The sequence below is a fragment of the Dipodomys spectabilis genome, unplaced genomic scaffold (assembly GCF_019054845.1).
Source record: "Dipodomys spectabilis isolate Male_0828 unplaced genomic scaffold, ASM1905484v1 ptg000095l, whole genome shotgun sequence".
In the NCBI taxonomy this organism is placed as follows: domain Eukaryota; kingdom Metazoa; phylum Chordata; class Mammalia; order Rodentia; family Heteromyidae; genus Dipodomys; species Dipodomys spectabilis.
The window spans coordinates 47415896-47433353 of record NW_024870772.1 but is presented as its reverse complement, the minus strand read 5'-3'; the positions used below and the strand labels follow the sequence as shown (position 1 = coordinate 47433353).

At 40.7% G+C, this 17458-nt stretch overlaps 1 protein-coding gene across 1 annotated transcript; it reads left to right on the top strand.

Annotated features, from left to right (window-relative positions):
• Positions 1-212: 212 nt before the first annotated feature.
• LOC122112775 (vomeronasal type-2 receptor 1-like) lies at positions 213-15107 on the top strand. Its single transcript, XM_042685702.1, has 6 exons — positions 213-463; positions 3437-3728; positions 6274-7137; positions 7846-8076; positions 12165-12288; positions 14125-15107. Exons 1-6 carry the CDS (start codon positions 213-215, stop codon positions 15105-15107), a joined length of 2745 nt encoding a protein of 914 aa, XP_042541636.1.
• The last annotated feature ends 2351 nt before the right edge of the window (positions 15108-17458 follow it).

Here is a 17458-nt window from a genome sequence, read left to right as displayed (position 1 = left end):
ATGTCAGCTCTTCTCAGAATTACTATTATTCTACTCATCTGGATGTATAAATTGTCAGTGCCTGAGATGCTGTGAGTGGCAGACATGACAATTATGTAGCAAGTAGCAGCAAGCCAAGCCCAGTGGGATGAGCACACAGTGATGCTCCACCCAGGAGCCTCATGAAAACACCTGCAATTTCAATACCACTTGCCTTGCTCACTGGCACTGAGATGGCCAGCAGAAGGACATACCTGGTTCTGGGAGTTCTGCTGTTTGTATGGGCCGAGTTGGGCACTAAAGGCCAAGAAGAAGAAGAGGAAGAGGAGGAAGTGACCTGCAGGTTGCTGGGCAAATTTGATTTGAATGGATATGTGGATGCCAAAAACCATTCCGTTGTTATTGGAGGTCTGTTTCCTATTCACTCCAGGACCATCCCAGCAAATGAGTCTATTTTGGAGCCAGTATCAGCCAAATGTGAAGGGTAAGCTGTTCAAATCTTGTCATCAATTGCAGATGTGGGTTAGGAGCAGGGGGCAGGGCCTGAGTCTCCAACTGGAGCCATGATTCTACCCGAGTCAGGAGAGGGACTCAGGTTCCCAAACCTCAGCTTCCCCTGATGGACATTCTCAGAACTGCTCAGGGTCCAGTGGATGTTTCCCAATTCTGTGTGTCAGAAGAGTAGTTTCCTATGGTGTAGGGGACCCCCTCAGCGGGGGGTACACAGCCAGCAGCAGCAGCAGAGCTCACCCAAGAACTTGATAGGAGGTTGAGTCTGGCTTTGCATCCCAGACCCTGTTAAGCAGACTCTCCCTGATTGGTGTTTGCATTCAGCTCTGAGCTGCACTGAGAACTCTGCAGTGTGGCTGCTCAGTGACTTGGCTAAAGCAGTGAAAATGTGCAGTGTGTGGCACTGGTGAATTTCTGACCTGAGGCTGATGTCAAGATTCCTTCAGCTGCTGGAAGGCCTCTGCCCTGTGGTGCCCACCTGGGGGTCCTGTGAGGAAAGGGAATCCACGCTGGTCATTCCAGGTTGGCTAGTGATCTGTTGTAGACAAAGTAAGAATGGATTATGCTAGACATCTGGGCAGCACACACACACACACACACACACACACACACACACACACACACACACACACACACACAGAATTTACATATCCCAGAAATTCAAACCAACTAAAACCATTACCACTCTTCTGTGGTAATGGGGAAAAGGGGAAGGAAGAAGAGAGAGGGAAGGGGAGGGAAGGAGAGGAGAGAGAGGGAAGGGGAAGGGAAAAAGTGAAAGGGAGGGGAAGAGAGAGAAGGAAGGGAAGGGGAAGGGAGGGGAAAAGGCTTTATTGCCTAGCATTCAAGAAGTTCTGCTTCCATCCCCAACACCAAAAAAGAAAATCCCTGATTATAATTTATCCTCTTTCATCTTACTTCAGACATTGTGTTTTGAGATGTTTTTGGAGGGAAGAATCAACTTCCCTTTGAATAAAGGACTACACCATTGTAGTCCTTTTGAATTGTTTTCCATTTTGAGAGTAAAGCAAAGAGGAGGAGGAAAGGGAAACTTCATACATGTGCTTTGCTGGAGTCAATGCATTATTTATCAAAAGTCTTCATTTCTACCCTCAGAGTGAGATGAAGCAAAAATTTGGAGGTTTTCTTAGTGCGTGGCTCTAATTTACCTAAATAAAATGTATTGATTTGTTCTCCACTATTGGCTAGAGCACCTGAAAGTCATTTTCCCAGAGTTATTTATGGAAAAGCCTATATACTTATTTGTAAACATAAATTCTATCAAGAATAATACGACATAGTCCTATACTTGAAACACTGGTGATAAGCACATCTCATTAAAAAGTAATTCCCTGACCATGGTTTGTTTCAGAATTACCCAAATCAATTATGTGACTGGTTACTACTTGGATTTTAATTTTTCAGTATACTTCGTAAGAATGGTTCTATGGTTCTTTCTCATTAACAATAGTCACAAGTGTCTCTTGTCTCTACCCACCCAATGTTTAACACTCCTTCGTGGAAGATTCAGAAATTAATAATTTTAGAAAATACTATTTTTATATCAGTTTTATATATATATATACTATTTATATATCAGTTAAAGTATATAAAAGGAAATTTTCTACTTTTAACTATTTTTCAGATCTGTGAATGACAATGAGCTTGAACAGGGACGGAGTATTTTCATTCTTGTCTAGATTAAGATTTAGAAACATTTTTGAGGGAAAGGGGATATCCTGTTTAATAACACTGTGGATGTTGTGATAGAAGTGACTGACTGAAAGCAAAATCATCCCAAGCAGAATCCTTGCAGTAATTGATCTGTATTCATTATAGAAAATTTCTGTTGGTCCTTCTGCACATATGCATATACAACGTATGCAGAATTCACTTTGTTTACTACCTATCTCAGTATTATATTCAACTTCTATATAATTTCTTTAGTTATAATTGCATAATGATGGAAACGTGCCCATACTTTCAATGTAGTTTCACTGAATAGACAAATTTATTGCAAATGGACATCATCAATGATCTCTAATATTCCATCTATGGCAGGAAAAAATCATGTCACTGTAGTCATAGTATATATAGCATAATGTACTGTTTTAAGTACATAAAGTAGTATGTAGATACTTCTATAAAAAGTATTTTTATAATCAGTGTCAGAAGAAAACAAGACAAAGTAAAGGAAGAGAGACAAGAACTTTCTATAACAAGAGGAACTTCCATACACAGGGAGAATGGGTGCTGGGGATCTCTGGGTGTCTGGTTTTATGAAGAATCAGAAAAAGAAAAAATTAATGTTTCTGTGAAAAGATACATCTACATCTCACAATATTACAATACATAAGACACACAGGAAAGGAAACCTTAAATATAATTTTATTATTACATTCTTACTTTATGTGGTAATTGAACCCAGGGCTTCATGCATGCTCAGCAAGCACTCTACTACTAAGTCACATTCCCAGCCCCCAAAAGAAACATTAAAAAGTTCTTTCCCAGCCAGGCATCTGGGAACTGGTGCCTCATGCCTGTAATCCTAGCTACTCAGGAGGCTGAGATCTGAGGACCACAGTTTGAAGCCAGCCTTGGCAGGAAAGTCCATGACACTCTGATCTCCAATTAACCACCAGAAAACAGGAAGTTGTGCTGTGGTTCAAAATGGTACAGGGCTAACCTTGAGCCGAAGAGATCAGAGACAGTGCCCAGGCCCTGAGTTCAAAACCGACAATCTGCAACAAAACATAAAAAGTTCCTTCCTAATATATTCAGTCACAGTGAATACAATTCATAATTGAATCTTTCAGCTTTGTAGCATCAGTGATTAAATAAAAGCAAGCTCAGTAAGCTGAGTTACCTGATAATGTTCCAGCAAAATGCACCCTGGTATCCAAGCCCTGCCCACTGATGTGCCTTACGAGAGTGATTTCCTTTCTAGGTTCAACTTTCGAGGATTCCGCTGGATGAAGACTATGATCCACACCATCCAGGAGATCAATGAGAGGAAGGACATTTTGCCCAAGCACACTCTGGGCTATCAGATCTTTGATACATGTTGCACCGTGTCCAAAGCAATGGAGTCAGCTTTGGTCATGCTCACGGGGCAGGAAGAAAACAAACCCAACATGAGAAACAGCACCGGCGCCTATCTGGCGGGAATTGTTGGATCAGGAGGCTCAGCCCTATCGATTGCTGCTTCAAGAGTGCTAGGGCTGTATTTTTTGCCTCAGGTATCTCAGGATATTGTGCTGGTTTTATCATATACAAACAGAACCTCTGCATGTGGATCTTGAAGCAAACAAGGAGCCGAGGGGAGGTTGGGCTAAGTTATAGAGGCAAGCAGGGGTGCCGTGAGGATGCCAGCCCAGTTCCTATGTCCTGTCAGCAAGGATGATTTACTGCCTAGTAAGACAAGACTGAGACTCCTGTGCTTAATGATGAGGTGGTGGGTCTAGTGATTTGTACCTTGGCCCTCGGTAGGCAGAACACTCAGCAATACTGTGGTCATGGATAAAAATACTCAGTAGATGATGCTGTACTTGTGATGATCTTTATGCCTATTAGTGGTAATGATTCATGACCCTAAGGGTTCATATACTGCCAGACTGGCAGAGTCCTAGAAAAAAAAATGTTCACCAAAGCAACTTGGGAGATCCTAATATTAAAATAATATATATTGAGAGTTGAAAATGACACGTTCCATCATGAAGGTAGATGGAATTAGAAAAGATTACTAAGTAAGTAGAAAAAAGATCTATGATTATTTCCAAGTGTTTGTCATTAGAGTCAAAAGTTAGGGATTATTAATGTAAGTGGTGCTTAAGCTCCTTTATACTACTGAGGTAAGGGACGTATCATTTGCATGGTTTTTCAAGATTGTTTTTAAGACAGTTGTTTTACCATATGTGCCAGGGTGCCTGGGATCACACCCCAACCCTCCCAGGCCAGGCAAGGACACTATCACTGAGCTACACCCCCCACCATGCAGATCTGCAAAGGATTTATTAGAGAATTCAAACAGGAAGAATGGGAAGTACTGAAGAACTGAGAAAAGGTTGATTCTGTCCATTACTTTGCTGTGAGCTACATGGTCAGCTCAGCTCAACTCTGAATGTTTCAAGGTCTGTCCTCCACTAAACACCAACGATGGTTAAAAACACAGGCTAGAAACCTTTAGAAAGGTTTTCTCCCCTAACACTTTGAAGTAATCCTGAAGAGAAGGACATACACTTTCACATCAGAGGTAGCAATTCCTAAATTCAGCATCCTCATAATCATTATCTAAATGCCACGTTAGGGAATTCTAGGGTCAGAAGAGGTAAGAAACTTACTTAAGGTCTCACACTGGTAAATTGCTGAGAATTAGAAATATGTATCCTTGATCCTCACACAAACTCTTTTAAGTGTTTGCATAGTCGAGTTTATTACTTATTCTTTGTCATTATTTTTATGCTTCATTGGTTTATTAATATCATAAGCCAACTCCAGTAACAAAAACAACACTATGCTGAATAATGTTCACCATGTCTATGGCAATTGTGCACATGAATTTTATATTGTTATAATAACTTTAAAGAGTATTTCAAATAAGCATTTCCACGTATTACATGGAATTTTTCTTGTCATTTTACGTTTGCATTATTTTTATTATGCTAGTTATAAAAGCATATCTATGTATCTATAAATCTAGGCATTATTGTAATTTTTGTTTTAAATTGATGCATAACATAATCATCTTTCTACACATCCTTGCCTTATTCAGCTCCTTCCTTAGAATATATGTATATGTATTTGTGCCAGTCCTGTGGCTTGATTGCAGGGTGTTGGTATTATCCCTGAGCTTTTTTCAAACAAACTTTGACTGTTAAGTGTGGTTCTAGAGTGTAATCTTCACCCAAAGGAACAAGGATAGAAGAGTTAGGGGAAAGAAAACGCAGGACTTGTTTTGAAGGAAATGACAGTTGCAAAGCTGTGGAATTATAATACAGAAGGAGGTGGCTTATTAGTGATATTTGCTGGAACAAGGGAGGTGATGTATGTTCTCTGAGGTAGAGCTGGTGAGGTCGAGGGTGAGCCACAGCAGCAACATGGTAAATGGTTAGGAACTTGTGGTTCTACAAGATGGAGAATACACACTAGGACTGCCCACCACTTGATATGAAATCACACTTCATTTATCAGGTGTGTGTTTAAAACAAGAGCCTTCATGAGATTTGCTGGAGAGCAGGGCTTAACGCCAGTACTAAAGGGGGATTTCCAGGCCTATTTCTCAAGCGAAGACCACCATGCTCTGAAGTTCTGTCAGAGCAAAGAAAGGAAACAGGAGAAGGAAAGAAAGCACTGGAGAGGGAGAGAGCTAGAATGAATGAATGAGGGAGGGGAAAGGGAAGAGTGGAACAACGAAATGGATTATGAATCACTTGCTCCATCCTTTATAGGCAGGGGATTTGGGATGGGAGGGTAGCCCTAAGTGGTGGACTCAAGGCAGCCAATTTGTGTCACAGAGTATAAAGGAAAGAGCAGATGGCAGCCCGGTTGGTGATCCCGTCTTAATGTCCTCATTGTCATTACTACCCTTCCCAAGCCCTTTGGTGTGGCAGGGACCAATGTGTCCGCAGCCTTCCACCAGTGACTAGAAGGAGGGGTCCAGGGGTGTGCTTGTGCATTAAATGTGTTTACAAAGGATGAACTCTTACATACCACTCTGTAAGTACAACCTGAAATTGTGCCACTGGCTTTGTTTTCTAATAAGTGCATGGTTGTTTCCAATTGTAGGTGGGTTATGCTTCTACCTGCTCACTTCTCAGTGATGAATTCCAGTTTCCAAGTTATTTTCGCACAATAGCCAGTGATACTATCCAGTCCCAGGCCATGGTGAAACTTATCCAGCATTTTGGTTGGGTATGGGTGGGCACGATTGCAACTGATGACGACTATGGAAAATATGGTGTAAAAGTTTTTAAAGAAAACTTGGAGAGTGCCAACCTCTGCGTTGCATTCTCTGAAACCATCCCCAAAGTCTATTCCAATGAGAAAATGCAAAAGGCTGTCAATGCTATTAAAGGCTCCTCTGCCAAAGTCATCGTGCTGTATGCCTCTGATCTGGACCTCAGTCCCTTCGTGCTGGAGATGGTGTACCACAACATAACGGACAGGACTTGGATAGCGAGCGAAGCATGGATCACCTCGGCCCTCTTGGCAAAGCCTGAATACTTCCCCTATTTTGGTGGAAGTATTGGGTTTGCAGTGCCAAGAAGTGTCATCCCAGGGTTGAAAGAATTTCTTTATGACGTGCATCCCAGCAAGGATCCAAATGACGTCCTGACCATCGAATTCTGGCAGACAGCATTTAACTGTACTTGGCCCAATAGCAGTGTTCCTTACAATCTGGACCATCGAGTGAATATGACTGGGAAAGAGGACCAACTGGAGGCCACATCTGATCGGTTGTGTACTGGAGAGGAGAGGCTGGAAGATCTTAAAAATACCTACCTGGATGTGTCTCAGCTGAGAATCACAAACAACGTCAGACAAGCTGTGTATACTCTGGCTTATGCCCTGGATGAGCTCAGCAGATGTGAGGAACTTAAAGGGCCAGACCAGTTCTGTCCATATATACCTACTTTTCAGCCACAGGAAGTAAGTTGTTGTTTCCTCTCTCAATGTAGCTTGGAATTACAAGAACCCATGCCATTGAATATACTGGTTGCTATGGTACTTAGTAGATGTTTTCCTATGATGACCAACTAAAAGGATTCCCCAGTAACTTAAATGAACGCCTTCAGTTCTTAATTGTTAATAATCATTAGGATTTTTGTAAATATAGAAAAGCACCTTACACAGACTGCTTTTTGTGTTGGTTTTTGTTTTGTTTTCCTATGCACATAATAGAAATTTAAAGTTTACATCGTAAGCCAGAGGAGCGTAGGTACCTCCATTCCTTTATCTTGTTACTTCATCGTCCATGAGATGGTGCTCTACCACTTATGTTAAAGTCAGTTCTTGGGCCTAGTTGTCTACATTTTATCCAGAAGGAATTGGAAAGAAAAAAGATCTGTATGACCCTCCACTTAAGGATCGCTCATCAATATTAAGGTGAAAATTTTTATTTGGTAGTTAACACATTCCTTTTTAAAGTAAGTGTGATCCAATGTGCACTTTACATTTATAGCACATCTGTTTGGAAAACATCCCTCAAGTTTGAATCTTCACATACATACAAAAAAGAAAAAAAATCAATACTGTGAATTAAATATGAGTCTGAAATTGTTTTCTTTGCACAATTCTGCTTTCTAGATAAGTGAATACTTAATGATTTGCATGTCCCGTTTTTGTCCTGGTCTCTAGCTGACGGAATATGTAAGTAGTCTTAGATTTACAACACATGATGGAAGGAAAATAGAGTTTGATGAAAGTGGAGATATAAAAGAAGGAAACTATGATATTCTAAACTGGCAATTAGATGATAATGGAGAAGTTGCCTTCATAAAGCTTGGAGAATATACTTTCAGAGAATCTAAGTATGAACTCCGCTTCAAAAAGGAGTCACCAATATTTTGGAACACAGAATCATCAAAGGTTAGTTTTACTCTTTCTCCTCAGTACTATTTTTCTCCTTTCCCTGTTAAAGTAGCATATATTACTGTTTCACTGAATATTTTCATACATACCCAAAATGTACTTTGATGTACTTAAAATACAAGATACTGCTATTTTCTTCATCCTTCCTGGTGTCCCCTTGAAATTCTTTCAACATTTATCATGGGAGTTTCATGACATATACAATATAACCAGATCAAAGCCCCCTTCCCAGTACCTTCACCTTTCCCCTTCAACTCTCTTTCCCTCCCCCTCCCAAAAAGCCTCATTTTCCACTCATATCCCTGTATTATTTTGTGCCAGTACTGGGACTTGACCTCAGGGCCTGGGCTTGTCCCTTAGCTTTTTCACTCAAGGCCAGTATTCTACCACTTGAACTACAACTCCCTTCTAGCTTTTTGCTGGAGATAAGAGTCTCATGGACTTTCCTGCCCATGCTGGCTTTAAACCTTGATTCTCAATTCTCTGCCTCCTGTGTAGTTAGGATTACAGCTTTGAGCCAATAGTACCAGGCCTATCCCTCTATTTTTATGATCTACATTTCTCAAATGAGAGAAAGTATGTGGGATTTGTCTTTCAGAGTCTGGTGTCTGTCATTTAATATGATTATTTTGGTTTCATCCATTTTCCTGCAAATGACATTTTATTCTTTTCTTTGGCTGGATACTCTCTTCTACATGTCTGCCACATTTTCTTAATCCATTTACCTAGTGATAGGCACCTGGGCTTGACTATTGTGAACAGTGATGTAATAAATATGGTCTACAGAACCTCTTGTATAGTGCTTTAAATTCCTTTGAATATATGTCCAAGAATATATGGTAGCTTGAGTTTAGTTTCATCAAGAGTTTCCATCTTGATTTCCAAAGTGGCAATTCCCATCAACAGTGTGTAAGGACTGCTTCCCCCATATACTGGCCACAGGTAAACACTAGAACATATCTGCATAGAAAAAGCACTAGAACACATCTGCACAGGTAGGAAAAATTGGGGCATAGTTGAGCAAGTAGCAACTGTTATTCACATTCTTGATGACAGCAATCATGATAGGACTGATTTGATATACCTTAGTGTATTTTTATTTTCATTACCTTTATGGCTATGGACAGTAAATAGCTCTTTGTTCAACTACTGGCGATTTGTAATTCTTTGGAGAATGGTCTGTTCGATTTTGTTTCCATAGTTATTAACTGGATTATGTGGGAGGATTAGTTTTGAACTTTTTATATATTCTAGAGATTAACCTGTTGCCAGATAGAGTTGTCTCTTGACTCTGGTGATTGTTTTCTTCTAGTGCAGTCTTTTTAGTTGCTTCAAATATATTTCAATACAAATATAACAGACATTTACTAATAGCACTACAAAAAGTTCACTGCCCTCTAAGTGCTTACAATCTGATGAAATAATATGTTGTGCAAACTTTTCTGAACATGCTGCTATATATGCATAGGAACCAGGGAATCATCAAACCGCTGCATCCTGGAGTTGTCATTCAGTGAGTGGTAACCAGCCACAGTAAGTTAAAAGGAAGATTCACAGGATCTTAATAGTGATATTGCTGCAGAAAACAAATGAACAAGGACTGTTAGTAACAGCTTTCTGTGAGTTTAATTTTGTCTTTACCTCACAGATGCAATGTGTTTCAGTCAGTACTGTTCATCATCAAACATTCTCTTTCCCCTCAATCCCCTCAGACAGTCATGGCATCCCACAATTACAAATACATGTGTGGTATACACCCAATCCAGTGAAAGTTAATGTACACTGACCTTTTAGTTTAACAGAAATCCCATTCGCCATTCCTAGACCTTATTTGCTGAACGGTGAAGTTCTACTCAGAAAGGCACTATCTGTGCAGGTATCACTCAGTGTTTTCTCTACCGTTTGCTGATATGTTCTAGTTCTTTCTCTAGATGTGCAGATATATTCTAGTATTCGCTCCTACAATTGCTTCAAGGTTTTAGGTCTTTTGTAAAATCTCTATCTACTCTGAACTGATATTAGTACAAAGCAAGAGATACAAATCTAGTTTCAGTCTTGGCATGTTGATCTCCCAATTTTCCAGCATTATTAGTTGAACAGCCTATCTTTTCTCCAGCTAGGTGTTGGGCCACTTTTTCAAAACTCAGATGCTGCAGCTGCATGTGCTTACTTAGAGATCTTCTGTTTTGTGCCAGTCCCATGCTATCCCATACTATGGCTCTGTTGTATGGTTTGAAATCTAGTATTGTGATACAATTGCACTTTTTAACTCAAGATTGCTTTGGCTCTTCAGGAATTTTTCTTCTTCCATATAAATTTAAGGATTTTGCTAGTTCTATGAAGAATCAATTAGGCAGTTTGATAAGTATTGCATTAATAACCATTTTCATGGTATTGGTTTTGCCCATGAACATGGGAGATCTATCTTCTAGTATCTTCTTCAATTTCCTTCCTCAACATTTTATAGTTTTCACTGTAGTTTTTTTGTTTGTTTTTTTTTAACCTCCCTTGTGATTAAAGCTTTTTCCTAGGTATTTTTGGGGCTATTTTTAATGGAATTCTACTGATATTTTTTCTCAGTCTATTCATTGCTGGTATATAGAAAAGCTACTGCTTACTTTTTTTGTGTGTGGGTTGTGGGATTGAACTCTGGGCTTGGGCACTGTCCCTAAGAATTTCAGCTCAAGGCAAATGCTCTACCACTTGAGTTACAGCACCACTTCCAGTTTTCTTGTTTTATTGGAGATAAGGGTCTCACGGACTTTCCTTCCTGGGCTTTGAATTACGATCCTCAAATCTCAGCCTCTTGAGTAGCTAGCATTACAGGTGTGAGCCACCAGTGCCCAGCCAATCTTTTTTATGTATAATCTGTTGATTATGTTGTTGGATTCAGTTTACAAATATTTTATTGAAAAACCTTGCCTACTAAAGAGAAGGAACTATAATTTCCTTTTCTTATGACCTTTACTTTTGAAACAAGTAAAGTACTGAATTCATAAAAGGAGTTTGGTAGTGATCCTTCCCTTTACATTTCATATAGAAGTTTGAGGAGTATTGTGTTTGTTCTTCTTTAAAAGTCTTGTAGAGGGGCTGGGAAGGTGGCTCAGTGGTAGAGCGCTTGCCTTACATGCATGAAGCCCTGGGTTTGATTCCTCAGCACCACATAAGCAAAAAGAAAAAAGCCGGAAGTGGTGCTGTGGCTCAAGAGCGCTAGCCTTGAGCTGAAGAGCTGAGGGACAGCGCCCAGGCCCAGAGTTCAGGCCCCACGACCGGACCCAAAAAAAAAAAAAAAAAAAAAGTCTTGTAGAATTGAGTTGTGAATCTGCCAGGTCCTAGACTTTTTTCCCCTTTAGTTAGGAACTAATATTTTACAGCTGGAAACCCATTACTTGTTACAGATCTAGTTAAGTCCTTTTATCCTCTAATGATAACTGTAGTAATCGAGTGCATTCAGATATGAAGCGACTTCTACATCTTCTAGTCTGGGGGATATAAATTTGTCAGTGTTCCCTCATTATCTTCTGGATTTCACTGATGTGTATGCTCATATCTGATTTTTATCTCTTAATTTTATTTATACAGGTTTTTCCCCTCTTCCTTAGAGTCAGAAAGGCTAACATTAGTCTGTATTATTTTTCTTTTCAAACACCAACTTTCTTTCACTGTTTTTTTTTTTCCTTCTCTGCTTGAACTTGTGCTGGCAGTCAGGGCCTCATGTGCTTGCTTGGCTGTGAAAGCTTTAAGACTATACTTGGATGGCTTTGCTGACTCCCTACAGCGATTCCCTGGGTGACAGGTACTCCCCATAACTGGAGCCCACCTGTCAAAGTGTCCCTTCCCCAGAGTCCCAAATGCATTCATTCTGGTCTAGATTCTCAAGGTTTAGATTTTGTTTTGCATTTCTGGGATCATCCACAAGGTCTGCCTTCAGGAAGTCTTCTCCGGGCTGCCTACCATCTGATTTCCATTCATCAGATTTTCCAGCTCAGCAGAGCTTCATAGGAATCCAGCCTGGTACTTCTTCAGCCCCACAATGGCAGAGACAAAGAACGCAAGCTGAAAATCTTTGCACACATCTTTGCCAGGTTCCTTACTCGGTGTGCACCGACGTGTGTCCTCCTGGGACCCGCAAGGGGATTCGTCACGGGAAACCTATCTGCTGCTTTGATTGCATCCCATGTGCTGATGGACATGTGTCAGAAAAACCAGGTACAAATGTTTATTTTCTCCTGACATTAAATTGCGATTAACTGTCAAAGAGATCCTAGGAGACCTTTTTGGTTAAAAAAAAAAGACATGAATAATGTGTAACAAACATCACAAAAATCTATCAAATCATGAATGTTCTGGTACTATTTAAAAAGACAAAACACAACAACAGAACAATGCTGGGTGCCAGTGGTTCAAGCTTGCAATTCTAGCTATTTGGGAGGCTGAAATCTAAAAGATTATGGTTCAAAGACAGTTCATAAAGAAAAATCCCAGAGACTCCATCTCCAATTAACCAGCAAATACCTGGACTAGAGACAAGGCTCGAGTGGCAGAACATCAGCTATGAGCAAATAAGCAAAAAGATCAAGTGTGAAGCATTTTGAGTCTAAACTCTGCTATCAGCCGAAACTAAAATGTAACACTGGCATTAATTTCTAAAGTTCTTACAAGTTAGAAAAGCTCTGCAGCAATGAAGTAAGGATAATACCAAATGTATGATGTGAATTTGAATAATTATATTCAAGAATATCTTTAAATTATGTTTCTGAAATATATTAAACACTAGTCATAGGATTGCCATTTTATTGAATTATTTCTAACTTAGAAATAACAACATTGTTGAGTTTAAGGCCATAAGTACTCATGAATCATAAGGTACAACGATTCTACAACTGCTGCTCGTGAATTCTTAATCACAGCTAATTTGCTACTTATTAGTATGAGTTCTCCTTATGCCTCAAGTACACAGTCACATAAAGCATGTAGAAGGAATTTATTCTTATTTCTAATATATCTCCTGACAAATGACCAACACCAGGAAATGTGGAAGAGAACATTTTCACGTGTGTATCCATGCTGGAGCATGAACTCAGGAGCTGGGCACTGTCCCTGAGCTATTTTGCTCAAGGCTACTGCTCTACCACTTGAGCCACTCCCCTTCTGGTATTTTGGTGGTTAATTGGACATTATCAGTCTCATCGACTTTTCCTGCTCAGCATAGCTTGAACTGCAATCTTCAGATCTCAGCCTCTCGAGTAGCAAAGATTACAGGTATGAGCCACCACCACCTGATTATTACATAATAGTTTTTTCTATATTGAATTATCCAAAAAGTGCCCCCTCCAAAAAAAGTACAACACAACCCAACAACCCCAGGACCTCATTTGTCACACTATTCACAGAGAAATTACTTTTAGAAAAGTATAGGTCAGTTCACAGAAACCATCAAAAAGGAATTCAAATCTTGAATTCTCCAAAGAATAGTAACGATCTATTTCATAACCTACCATAAACTCATCTCATATAGCCTTTTCTTATATGCCACTTCTCTTATAGCCAAGTAATACACCAAAATTGCCTCAGGAAAAGGAAACAGAGTAATTGTTTCTATTTATAGACGTATCCTCAATCATTCACACATCATTCTTAAAATTTTTACCTGGAAATTGAAAAAGGAAAAGACAAAGTCAGGACAAAATTCTTTCCAACTAAAAACACTAGTGTTTTAACTAACTTAAGTCACAATACAATTGAAAGTGTCACTCATACATGCAATTACCGCACTGGTGACCATGCAGGTTTACAGTGCAATACTTCCTTTTTTGATAGACAGTTGAAAACATGTTGCTAGAAAGACAAGTGAAGGAAAGGCTAAAATTAAGAAACAAGCTATACAATAGTTGCACACTTTATAGTGATTTCAACACCATAATTTTGATACATTTCTCATGTTGCATATTATGGATTTGAATGATTCCCACTCTCAGCCTTGGGCTGTTCTGGACTATTTAGAACCAGCAGATGCCCTGAAGTGAACTCTCGTTCCTTCACCAGGTGAGAGGGAGTGCACGCAGTGTGGTGAGGACTACTGGTCTAATGCAGACAGGAGCAAGTGTGTGCTCAAAGAGGTGGAATTCCTGGCCTATGACGAGGCCCTGGGCTTCACCCTGGTCATCCTGTCCATCCTCGGGGCCCTGGTGGCGCTGGCGGTCACCGTGGTCTATGTGCTCTACAGGAACACTCCCCTGGTGCAGGCCAATGACCGGGAGCTGAGCTTCCTCATCCAGGTGGCGCTCCTCATCATCATGCTGTCCTCTCTGATCTTCATCGGCAAGCCACACACCTGGTCCTGCAGGGCCCGCCAGGTCACTCTGGCCCTGAGCTTTACTCTTTGCCTCTCCTCCATTCTGGGAAAGACCATTTCACTCTTCCTGGCCTACAGAATTTCTGCCTCCAAAACTCGGTTCCTCTCCATGCGCCCCGTGTTTCGCAAGCTCATCGTGTTGCTCTCCGTGCTGGTGGAGACTGGCATATGCATTGCCTACTTGCTGATGCGCCCCCCGAGGGTGTACAAGAACATGGAGTCTCAGGTGATCAAGATCATTCTGGAGTGCAACGAGGGTTCTATCGAGTTTTTGTGCGTCGTCTTTGGGGTCGATGTCTTGCTGGCCTTCCTGTGCTTTCTGAGCAGCTTCGTGGCTCGCCAGCTGCCAGATAATTATTACGAAGGCAAATGCATCACTTTTGGCATGCTGGCCTTCTTCATCATCTGGATCTCTTTTGTGCCCGCCTACTTGAGCACCAAAGGCAAATTCAAAGTGGCCGTGGAGATCTTTGCCATCCTGGCATCCAGCTACGGTTTGTTGGGCTGTATATTTGCTCCCAAGTGCTTCATCATTTTGCTGAGGCCGAAGAGGAACACAGCCGAGACAGTTGGGGGAAGAGTGCCCACTGTAGATAAGAGCATCCAGCTGACATCTGCATCTGTGAGCAGTGAGCGGAATGAGACTGCCGTGTCCACAGTTCTGGATGACTAGCATGGGCGGGACACCTGTCCTGCCAAGCCTCAGGGTGACTTGCATTTGGGTTGCTTGTGTGGCATCTGCCCATGCTGTGGGCAATACAGAGGATGGGGGCTCTAGTGGGATAGTCCTAGTATGGTAAATGTAGTTTCATTCTGCACCATTCCATTTCGCATGAATTAGAATACTTCTTGCTCCTGAAATGATGACGTGTTTCCTTCAAACATTCTATTAGGATTTTTTTGTAGGGGAAGATAATACAACTTATCTAAAATGATAGAGAAAAATACTGGCTCATGACTATGATTTTGGTCTTAAACAATGGATATCTGATTGGGAGTTAACCTTCACCCAGCAAGGACCAAAAACCACATTCTACTCCATATCTTGTTAATGTGTCTTCCAAAGTAGAGAGCTCTCTGGTTGAAAAAAATTACATTGTGTAGTTTCCCTTGGAGCAGGAAGTTGAGAGATAATTCCTGCAAGATTTCTGGCACACAAAGAATCTTGGAGGAACTGAGACAGCACCAATGGCAATAGAATAGTAGGAGACAAGTTCTTCCAGGGAGGCAGCCTTCCCTCCCAAGGCTTTCCTGGAGGGGAATAAGGGTTCCGTGTGAGCTTCAACACAGTCCTAAAAAATGACATGAAGATGTCACCTCAGCAGTCAAGTTGATCACACATGAGGATCCTGGTGGCAGAACAGCTAATACTGGGCCACAGCTAGTATCTGAAGGCAAGAGATTTAAGGAACTAATTCAATGATAACTATCTGCTCTCTGACCACACAGAGTTAACTTGAATTTGAGTCCCACGAGGAAATGTTATAGAAATGCTTTTAGTCTTTGAAATACGAAACTTCTAAGGACAGAAGGTTAGGTGAGACACTCCACTTCCTTACAGAGAAGCAAGAGGAGCCAGACACAATTTATTTTCAAGTTAGTGATAGGACACGGGAAGCCAGCACAGATGAAGATAAATCAAAACTCACTAAATCAAGGGCAAGATGGCAAAAAAGTAGCTATTTAGAGGAATATGAATTTCAAAATACATTCACAAGCCCCTCAGAATACAAGCAAGGTAGCAAAAAAAAGCATGTGTGCCTTTCCCTATCCTCCAAGGAAAGTGGCTGCAGTAGAACATGGCATTTCTACTCTCTTATCTGACTGTAACTTTCCTTCATTCTGGGACAATCTTCAAAGCCTTTGACAAAACCCTTAGCTGTGCCAATAATGGGAAACATTTTAAGTAATCTGAAGAACAGTTACTCACACTTTAGGTCAAAGTGAATTCCCGATATACATACTATTTAGGTAAAACAACCCCCCCCCCCCCACACACACACATTATAAGACCAAAACAAAGTAGAGAATTAATAACTAAATACGAAACTGTGGACAAGAGAATGTGTTTAATGGTTGAAGAGTCAGGATGCATGTGACTTTTTGGCTCTAGAAATCTGACAGGTCAGAAAGAGGACCCTCAGGAGAGCTGCATTGTATCTTGAATCTCAGGGAACCTCCCTGTGCAGAGATGCATGATGGCTTGTTGGAGCAGGAAGTAGACCATGATTTCTAATATAGTGGGGTCAATCTGTCAAGAATTTGACAAGTTTCACAAAAGGCACACTCCAGACTAGATAAGGGGGTGAGCTTCCTACACTCCAATCAGAGTGTATACAAAGGTTCGCATGAGCTGGAAAGTGGGCATGTCTTTTAGAGTTCAATGATACCCAGTGATACCCACCCACCTCAAGGACGTCCACAGTGATTTTCTTCACAGTTCTAGTCAATGAATAGTAATATCCATAATATCAAATAGTATTTCTTCTGTGGTGAACATGTGGTTTAAATTTTTTTTTAGTGAAAATTAAAGACTGAAAACTGTATGCACACTGATTGCTTTGTAGGAAAATAACTTCTAGAACCCAACTTTAGAGACTTTTTGCTGTGGGTGAGCACATCCCTATAATGCATGCTGGGCCTTAGGGAGTGGCTCAGAATTGGTTTCAGGATGTTACATCAACATTATATGGTTACTGGCTTAGCATGAAGTCTAACAGCATTGGACCAAATGCAAAATAATCCCACCCCGATGTGACACACAAACATGCCTCATGGAGCATTTCCTTGTAAGAAATGTGTATGGCCTGGAAGGCTTAAACACAAATTATAAGATTAATTTTTTGCACTAGGGCAAAGAACATTTCTGAGGGGAAAAAATCAACCATAGTATGACAAGGGATGAGTTACTCCAAATGTCAAATTAACCTCCATAAACGCAGCTGAGGTCACAGCTCTCCTCTGCTGCTCAACTCCCCATGCTGGTGGGAAAGCATGGAACTAGTGCCAAGGCCTGACATCACA